This window comes from Chelon labrosus (assembly GCF_963514085.1).
Source record: "Chelon labrosus genome assembly, chromosome: 9".
Taxonomy (NCBI): Eukaryota; Metazoa; Chordata; class Actinopteri; order Mugiliformes; family Mugilidae; genus Chelon; species Chelon labrosus.
In genome coordinates, this window is record NC_140359.1 from 30,186,128 (window position 1) to 30,196,263 (window position 10,136).

Below are 10,136 nucleotides of genomic sequence, written 5' to 3' on the forward strand. Positions count from 1 at the left end.
CACCTGCACCGACTTTTATCCGGTAAACACCAAGCGGACACGCGCGTGTTTCTATTTCTGACGACAAACATCATATCTAAACAAACACAACAGTGAGTATGAAGCTAATGCTAATGCTAATATGACGCTATATTTCCGCATTGTGTTGGAGATAAAAAGTGTTCAGACATTTATTTATGAGATGATTCCATTCAGTCCGTTTATTTATATTTTCCAGATATTTTACTAGTTTATGTTACATGACGTAAACACGTTGACTGATTGGTTGTGATGTCACAGGTTAGTTCAGGGACGGTCAGATCAGAAAACCTGAACCAGACCTTTAGACGCAGCCTGACCAGTGGTGCGTTCAGGGGCCTCAGTAAATGAATAGGTTGTCCTCTCAGCGGAGTAACTCTAAAGTGTGTTAAACATGAGCTGCAGTCTGGGGCCCCCCTCTGAGGCCCCTCTCTGAGGCCCCCCTCTGGGCCCCCCTCTGGGGCCCCTCTCTGAGGCCCCCCTCTGGGCCCCCCTCTGGGGCCCCTCTCTGAGGCCCCCCTCTGAGGCCCCCCTCTGGGCCCCCCTCTGGGCCCCCCTCTGGGGCCCCTCTCTGAGGCCCCCCTCTGGGGCCCCCCTCTGGGGTTACCAACTCTCTGGGGCCCCTCTCTGGGTCTCCCTCTGGGCCCCCCTCTCTGGGGCCCCTCTCTGGGGCCCCCCTCTGGGGCCCATCTCTGGGGTTACCAACTCCCTGGGCCCCCCTCTGGGGCCCCTCTCTGGGCCCCTCTCTGGGGTTACCAACTCTCTGGGCCCCCCTCTGGGGCCCCCCTCTGGGGTTACCAACTCCCTGGGCCCCCCTCTGGGGCCCCTCTCTGGGCCCCTCTCTGGGGTTACCAACTCTCTGGGCCCCCCTCTGGGGCCCATCTCTGGGGTTACCAACTCCCTGGGCCCCTCCCTGGGCCCCCCTCTGGGCCCCCCTCCCTGGGCCCCCCTCTGGGCCCCCCTCTGGGGTTACCAACTCCCTGAATCATAACGGAGGGACGCCTCGTTGTCAGGACCGACCCGACTGCCTTCACTCTTCCTGGTGAATCTTTTTAACTGTTTGACTCAAACCTGAATTGAATCAGATTCATATCTTTGAGTGATATGAACACATGGAAAACAAATTTTTATTCAACAATTTAGTTTTAATACAACACAAAGAACAGAAACATGTCCTTTAACTTCAAACTGTATAAATGAATATAAAACATTAGAAAGCAGAACATTCCTCTGGTAATAGTGAAAACAGAAGCTGTAGCTGTGTTGTCTCCTGGTATCTTCTCCTCAAGCAACAGCACCTCGACCAATGAGATGAGAGGGATTCCTACTGTCAGCTGATTGGTCACAGAGCAGGAGACAGGATTAAGTTTACTGTAAATGTTCATATAAAGCGTCCTGTTATTCATTCCATTGACATTTTACAAACTATTTCTGATTCTCACGGTAACACGGGACAAAGTGCGTCCTGTTTCAGCTCCATACGGGACGCCTACTTTTGTTTCTAAATACGGGACGATTCTGTTTTTCAAGGGACGGTTGGTAACTCTGCCCTGAACCACAGATTTCCCAACAGATTCTGAGTCTCATAAACGTGGTGCGTTCATGGTCCCCAGGAAAGAAACATCCAGCTCCGTCCTCCTGATGGACGAGACAGTGAAGCCTCTGAGGATTCCTCCTGAGATGTCCGTCTACGCTGACAAACATCACGTCTCTCACCTGGTCCAGGTAAAGGCTGGTTCCCACGAGAACCAGGAACCGTTCAGAGAACTTCTCAGATGGATGGAGGTTGCTGTGTGTTTCAGAGCCTGGTGTCCAGCCTGGTGATGGACCAGCCTGACCATCCCATCTCCTTCCTGATCAGCCTGCTGCAGCGGACCAGCGTGGACAGTAAGGACTTCCTGGTTATTATGACGTCCAGAGCTTCTTCACATGTTCAGTTGAGTTCATTCCAAGTGAAGGGTTTAAAAACTCAGTGAAGAACCTGTAGCAGAGTCTGTGGTTCCTCCTGGAGGAGGTGCTGATGTTCTCTGAGAGCAGAGAAGAGCTCCTCACTCTGAAATGTTCCTTTAAATGTGAAACAGCATCAACAACATGGAGCTGCCAGCAGGAGGCGCTCTGACTGCCCCGACTGAACCTGAAACACTATTAATAATAATTTTAATAATAATCTTGTGTTGGATCATGACGTCTGTCGTGAAGGTGGAGAAATATTCATTTTGTTCTTCGTTGCTAAAACAAATCATCACGAAGGTTTGAAGAATCAAACTTCCTGATATTTAACTGAAACAGTCTGGAGGAACAACGACCAGATGTTCTGCTGCAGTTAGCTGCTAGCTGCTAGCTGTTAGCTGTTAGCTACTAGCTGTTAGCTACTAGCTGCTAGCTGCTAGCTGCTAGCTGTTAGCTATTAGCTGCAAGCTGTTAGCTGTTAGCTGCTAGCTGTTAGCTACTAGCTGTTAGCTACTAGCTGTTAGTTACTAGGTATTAGCTGCTAGCTGTTAGCTACTAGCTGTTAGTTACTAGCTGTTAGCTGCTAGCTGTTAGCTACTAGCTACTAGCTACTAGCTACTAGCTGTTAGCTGTTAGCTATTAGCTGTTAGCTACTAGCTGTTAGCTGTTAGCTGTTAGCTGCAAGCTGTTAGCTATTAGCTCCTAGCTGCTAGCTGCTAGCTGCTAGCTGCTAGCTGCTAGCTGTTAGCTATTAGCTCCTAGCTGCTAGCTGCTAGCTGCTACCCGTTTGGCGGTGTGATGTTGGTTCCTGTTGGTTCTTCATCCAGTATTTTATGATATAAAATGTTCCAGTCATAAAATCCCGTCCTGTCTTCAGCTGGAAAACCTCTGACAGGACGAGATGATTTGTCTCTGGAGGAGAAACACACTCAGATGTTGTAGTAGAATCAGCTGACGTCAGGTTTCCATGTGTTTCAGTTCCTAGAGTGATGCTGCTCGGTCCTGCTACCGTCCACAGAAACACCGTGGTGAGTTTAAACAGACCAGCACAACTTCCTGTAACTTCCTGTAACTTCCTGTAACTTCCTGTAACTTCCTGTAACTTCCTGTAACTTCCTGTAACTTCCTGTGTCTCTGTTCATTGGCTGACGCGTCTCTTCTTCTCTGGTTCTTTCAGGCCCAGAGGCTGAGCGCTGAGCTGAGAGCTGTTCATGTGACCACACAGAGTTTACTCCAGGACCAATCAGAGCTGAGCGGACACACTGAGCAGGTTCATCTCCTCTGGCTGTTATTATGAAGCACAAACAAACAGACTTCCCAGCATGCATCATGGGTCGTGATAATGGTCTGTGGACGTCTCTGAGTGGTCTGAATGTGTCCTCAGGGTCTTGGTGATGAGCTGCTGGTCAAACTGGTCCAACAGAGACTGAAGGAGATCGACTGCTTCAGCAGGGTCAGTGGTCATCAGCTTCATCCTCCTTTCATCACGTCTGTCTGATCCACGTAGCTTCACCTGAGCTCAACACCAGGTTACAGCTCAGAGCAACCTGGTCTAACTGGTCTAGTCTGGGTCCAGACTCAGGTCTTCAGCCTCTGTTAGCGTGTCCTCCCTCAACTTCCTGGTTCTACGGTGTCAACGTCACATCACGGCTCATTAGTTCAGAGACAGACTGTGCTTCTAGAGGACGGTTATGTGAGTGTGTTAGTGGTGGTGAGAAGACGACGTGTCTCACATCCTTGTGTTGGTGCAGACGGAGGAGGAGGCTTCTCTGATGTGCTCCTCTGATGCTAATAATTAGCGCTCTGGTCTCTCTGGTGTCCTACTACGATTCCCAGCAGGCCGAGCAGCGTGTCAGCACGTCTCCCCAGAGATCAGCTGATCAAACAGACACGATGCTGTCACATCACACGTCTCATCGTCTCCGCCGCTCCGCCGCCAGGCCAGATACAGAGACAATGACTCTGCTCGGCTCCTAGAGGCTCTGGAGGAGGTTCTGGAGGAGGTTCTGGAGGAGGTTCTGCAGGTTCTAGTAGAGACTGGGATGGTTCCTGTTCTCCTTCAGCTTTAGTTTGTGGTGACTGAGGATGAAGTAGAGCAGGTGGGCTGCGTTTACAGTGACCAAGTCAAAGTGATCTCCCTGCAGTACATGTTTGTATGAGGGTTACCATGGCGACCAGAGCCTAGGATGTCCACTAGAGACTGACTGTCCTCTACAGAGACATGGACCATCAGAGAATCAGTGCAGATGAGGATGGGGGTTTATTGAAGGAGGTCAGAGGTCAAAGTTCAGGACAAAGTTCTCTGTCAGGATGTGGAGGCGGAGCTTCATTGAGTTCAACCAATAGCAGCATGTAGGTTCCTGTTGTCTCTGGGAGGTTGATAAACCAGAACAACATGTCTTCTCCTGTCCCTGTCCCTGTCTCTGTCCCTGTTCCTGTCTCTGTCCATGTTCCTGTCCTTGTCCCTGTCTCTGTCCCTGTCTCTGTCCCTGTCTCTGTCCATGTTCCTGTCCTTGTTCCTGTCTCTGTCCCTGTCTCTGTCCCTGTTCCTGTCCCTGTTCCTGTTCCTGTCTCTGTCCATGTTCCTGTCCTTGTTCCTGTCTCTGTCCCTGTCTCTGTCCCTGTCCCTGTCTCTGTCCCTGTTCCTGTCCCTGTCTCTGTCCCTGTTCCTGTCTCTGTCCATGTTCCTGTCCTTGTTCCTGTCTCTGTCCCTGTCTCTGTCCCTGTCCCTGTCTCTGTCCCTGTTCCTGTCCCTGTCTCTGTCCCTGTCCCTGTCTCTGTCCCTGTTCCTGTTCCTGTCTCTGTCCCTGTTCCTGTCTCTGTCCATGTTCCTGTCCTTGTTCCTGTCTCTGTCCCTGTCTCTGTTCCTGTCCCTGTCTCTGTCCCTGTCCCTGTCCCTGTCCCTGTCTCTGTCCCTGTCCCTGTCTCTGTTCCTGTTCCTGTCTCTGTCCCTGTCCCTGTCCCTGTCCAGTCATTCTGTTATTTCTACTTTCATCAGCTGAATTAAAACCCAGAGGAATCCTTCACTTCTCTCCAAACTAAACACTGCTTCTCTGTGTGTGTGTGTGTGTGTGTGGGTGTGTGTGTGTGTGTGTGTGTGTGTGTGTGTGTGTTTATCTTTACTTTGATTTGCTAACAGCCGTTTTTAGCCTCAGGCTAAATGAAAAGATTGACAGCTCCCATCAGCACTCTGCCTGCTGCTGTCACATTAAATACTCCACCTGTCTGTCTGTCTGTCCACCTGTCTGTCTGTCTGTCTGTCTGTCTGTCTGTCCACCTGTCTATCTGTCTGTCTGTCTGTCTGTCTGTCCACCTGTCTGTCTGTCTGTCTGTCTGTCTGTCTGTCTGCCTACCTGTCTGTCTGTCTGTCTGTCTGTCCACCTGTCTGTCTGTCTGTCTGTCTGTCTGTCCACCTGTCTACCTGTCTGTCTGTCTGTCTGTCTGTCCACCTGTCTGTCTGTCTGTCTGTCTGTCTGTCCACCTGTCTACCTGTCTGTCTGTCTGTCTGTCTGTCCACCTGTCTGTCTGTCCACCTGTCTGTCCACCTTTCTGTCCACCTGTCTGTCCACCTTTCTGTCCGTCTGTCTACCTGTCCGTCTGTCCACCTGTCTATCTATCTGTCTGTCCACCTGTCTACCTGTCTGTCTGTCTGTCTGTCTGTCCACCTGTCTGTCTGTCCACCTGTCTGTCCACCTGTCTGTCCACCTTTCTGTCCGTCTGTCTACCTGTCTGTCTGTCCACCTGTCTGTCCACCTGTCCGTCTGTCCACCTGTCTGTCCACCTGTCTGTCCGTCTGTCCACCTGTCTGTCTGTCTCTGAGGATGTATTGATGGATATCTGTAGGAGACATCAGCGTTCATACGAGCTGCTGTCAGACATTCAGCCTGGCAGGCAGCACTGAGGGATTAATGTATCTGTAATACTGATGCTGTCCTTCATGAGGGTTTAACCTGTTAGACGTGGTTCAGGGTAAAGGTTGTGTTTGGTGAGTACATCATGTCAGAGGACGGTCCTCATAACTATAGTTGATGTGTGTGTGTGTGTGTGTGTGTGTGTGTGTGTGTGTGTGTGTGTGTGTTGCAGGGCTGGGTGTTGGAGGGAATCCCTCAGTCTCGTCTTCAGGCTCTGACTCTGCAGCAGCTCGGCGTCGTCCCTGAACACGTTGGTGAGACCAGGACGTCAGATCAGACCCAGTAGAGTTCCTGGTGTCTGCCAGACACTCGCTGATATCTGTGCTACCTGTTACCAGTGATCCTGGAGGCTCCTTTGGAGAGGGGGCGGGGCCTGTCAGACGAGCCGCTATTGGCTGAGCTGCAGCAGCATCGTCGAGAGTTGACAGGTCTGAGCTCGGCCTATCAACACGTCCTGAAGATCGTCAGCGCCGACCAACCAGACGCTGACGTCTACCAGCAAGGTACCGATGAGTTCACCTGTTACTGAACGTTTAACCCATAAGATGACCGTAGTAGTGGGTTCTCCTCCATCACATGTAGAACTGTTCTAACTACATGAAACCTGAATCAGAACTCAGTAAGGAGGCCGTCACACGACATGGACCTCAGGTGTCTCCTCAGGTTTATGAACCCAGTTCAGCACAGGCAGGAAGTAGGAGGGTAGAGACAGAACTGTTGGTCAGTAACAGGAGGCTGAGATGGTTCACCTGGAGGCAGGTGGAACAGGTGAGTCACAGACAGGATGGTTCACCTGGAGGTCAGGAGGAACAGTGAGTGAGTAACTGGTCTGAGCAGGACTCAGCTGTAACATCTGGACTTGTTGAGTTTGTAGAAGACATTCATTCCTCCAGGTGTTCAGCTCTACATGACCAGGGTCTGGAACCACCTGATACTCACCTGTAGTCAGAGGAATCTGTTCTGACCCCCCCCCCATGAACCCGTTCAAAGATCAGACCAGGTTGTGGTGGAGCTGTTCTCTTCATACCTGCCGTCTTCTCTCAGTGTTGGCGTTCGTCAGGTCTCGTCGTTACTCCAGAACTCCCAGAATCCTCCTGCTGGGGCCGCCGGGGTCCGGGAAGAGTCACCAGGCCCGGCGGCTGTCAGAGAAATACAAGATGGTGGACGGTACGCAACTCACACACCTGTTTCCAGGTGAGCTCAGGTGTGTTGATGTCTCACTGATGTTTGTGGTTGTCGCTCCAGTGTGTTGTGGTCAGCTGTTGAGGTCTGTAGCAGCTGATGGTTCCAGTCTGGGAGAAGAGATCCACCCATACCTGGATGACGGTCGCCCAGGTAACCACAGTCTGTTTACCTGTCTGTTGATGATGGAACCAGGTGGTGGTTACTAAGGATAACCTTGTTGCTGTAGTTCCAGACTCTCTGGTTCTCCAGGTTCTGGAGGAACGTCTCAGTAGAGTTGACTGTAGCCTCAGAGGTTGGATCCTCCACGGTTTCCCTGTAGACCTCCAGCAGGCCAAGACCTTACTGGAGTCCCCCCACCAGCCCAACAGGTATGATAGTACTACTACTGATACTACTAATACTGCAGTTACAGTACTACTACTGATACTACTAGTACTGCAGTTACAGTACTACTACTGATACTACTAATACTGCAGTTATAGTACTACTACTGATACTACTAATACTGCAGTTACAGTACTACTACTGATACTACTAGTACTGCAGTTACAGTACTACTACTGATACTACTAGTACTGCAGTTACAGTACTACTAATACTACCTCCTTCTTTCAGAGTTTTCTTCCTGGAGTTGTCAGATGACGTTTGTCTGGAGAGAACCAGTCAGAGAGGAACAGATCCAGTCAGTGGACAGAGGTAAGAGAACCCAGATAACATGTAGAACCTGTGGAACCTGTAGAACCTGTAGAACCATACCATGTTTCCTCTCTCAGCTTCTCCGCTGTGACCCGACCCACTCTGAGCTCTGAGGTCCAGAACAGACTGAAGACCAGACCTGAGGACAGACCACACTCTGTGACACAGGGTCTGAACCAGTACAGGATCCACATGGCTGCCCTGCAGGTAACCCCTGGTTCAGTCTGAACCCTCAGACCTGGATCAGACCTGGATCAGATCTGGATCTGATCTGGATCTGGCCTGGATCAGATCCGGATCAGATCTGGATCTGACCTGGATCAGACCTGGATATGACCTAGATCTGATCTGGATCTGACCTGGATCTGACCTGGATCAGACCTGGATCTGATCTGGATCAGATCTGGATCTGACCTGGATCAGACCTGGATCTGACCTAGATCTGATCTGGATCTGACCTGGATCAGACCTGGATCAGACCTGGACCTGACCTGGATCTGACCTGGATCTGACCTGGATCAGACCTGGATCAGACCTGGACCTGACCTGGATCTGACCTAGATCTGACCTGGATCTGACCTGGATCAGACCTGGACCTGACCTGGATCTGACCTAGATCTGACCTGGATCTGACCTGGATCAGACCTGGATCTGACCTAGATCAGACCTGGATCTGACGACCTCAGACACTAATTAATGAACTCTGTGTTCAGTCTATGTTTCCAGACGCTGTTCATGTTGACGCCAACCAGGATCCTCACTCTGTGTTTGAGACTCTGGAGAGTAAACTGAACGCTGACTGACACCTGGACCCACCTGGACTCACCTGGACTCACCTGGACTCACCTGGACACCTGCCTTCATCCTGAATGTTGTTTTGGAATCAAATAAGTTTTGTGTGTGATGTCTCCTTGAAGAGACATGAAGAAAGTCTCCTCTAACAGGACATGTCTTCATTACACCTGTCCTCACTACACCTGTCCTCATTACACCTGTCCTCACTACACCTGTCCTCATTACACCTGTCCTCACTACACCTGTCCTCACTACACCTGTCCTCATTACACCTGTCCTCACTACACCTGTCCTCACTACACATGTCCTCACTACACATGTCCTCATTACACCTGTCCTCACTACACCTTTCCTCACTACACCTGTCCTCACTACACCTTTCCTCATTACACCTGTCCTCACTTCACATGTCCTCACTACACATGTCCTCATTACACCTGTCCTCACTACACCTGTCCTCACTACACATGTCCTCAGTGACATTGTAGCTGAAAGTTAATAATAAACCTGAACATAAAACATTTAGAACTTTAATATGAAACACACACACAGGACGTTAGTGTGTGTGTGGTGGTGTGTGTGTGTGTGTGTTAGTGGGTGTGTGTTGGTGTGTGTGTGTGTGTGTGATGAGGGTGAGCGTTGCCGGGGGCGATCTTCATCTTTAATCTTCCTCTTCGTCAGTTTTCAGCCTTAAAACATGAAAACACCAAAAATAAATAAAATCCTTCAGAACCGTTTAATTTTAGTTTCTTCACAGAGACAGAGACAGAGACAGGACTCAAGCTGGTCTTCTTGTCCTCAATCCTCCAGATCAGGTCTCTGTGTCCCTCCAGGATCTGCTCAGTCTGGTTCTGACTGTCATCTGGTTCCCTAATGATCCATAGCGTCCACGTTGGACCAGGTTCCCTTTAGACTAGACCTTGTTGTCTTTGGGTCTGTTTGGTCTAACTGTCTTCAGGTCTTGGGTCCATTTCCGGTCAGAAGCTCTCTCTTAATCCAGGATCTGAAGTGTTTCCTGGATCTGTGTGGTTGAGTCGGGTCAGGTGGGTCTGAGCTGGATCAGAACTGTTTAAACCTGGTCTGGCTGTTTAGAGTTGGACCTGGTCTTCTGGGACCAGTTCTGTGTCTCACCTTATTGTTTCCACTGGTCCACTACTCAGACTGAGACCGGGCTGGTACCGTGTGACAGTAAACCCGGTTCAGAGCTGTGGTTCTGGTGAACGTCTCTTATTAATCCAGCGCTGGTTTGAGTCCCAGCGGCCCGTTTGATTGACAGCTCTATTTTTAAGTGTTGCTGCAGACGACAGGAAGTGGAGCGGGACACTTGATGGACGGGGGACGCTTTGTCCTCATCTCCTGAGGAGACACAAGACGGCATGTTCATCCTGCCGGGACGCCTCTGAGCAAGACATCGAACCAGAGAGTCTTCACCAGAACAGGACACGACCCGGTCTTCTAACGGGACCGCTGCAGGTCCCAGATCTGGTTCTGGGTCCGGTTTGTTCCGTTCCAGTGTCTGAACTTTATTTATTTATTATTTTATAAACGTGTGAAATTAAAATCATCTTAACTTTCATTTTC

At 50.3% G+C, this 10,136-nt stretch overlaps 1 protein-coding gene across 1 annotated transcript; it reads left to right on the forward strand.

Moving 5' to 3' along the window:
• Positions 1–1,254: 1,254 nt before the first annotated feature.
• Positions 1,255–9,385, forward strand: ak8 (adenylate kinase 8). The gene is made up of 13 exons (XM_084552325.1): positions 1,255–1,743; positions 1,821–1,905; positions 2,947–2,996; positions 3,146–3,217; positions 3,353–3,421; positions 6,052–6,133; positions 6,218–6,382; positions 6,924–7,046; positions 7,125–7,214; positions 7,291–7,432; positions 7,680–7,760; positions 7,838–7,967; positions 8,474–9,385. Exons 1-13 carry the CDS (start codon positions 1,621–1,623, stop codon positions 8,561–8,563), a joined length of 1,302 nt encoding a protein of 433 aa, XP_084408451.1. The 5' UTR covers positions 1,255–1,620; the 3' UTR covers positions 8,564–9,385.
• Positions 9,386–10,136: the final 751 nt, after the last annotated feature.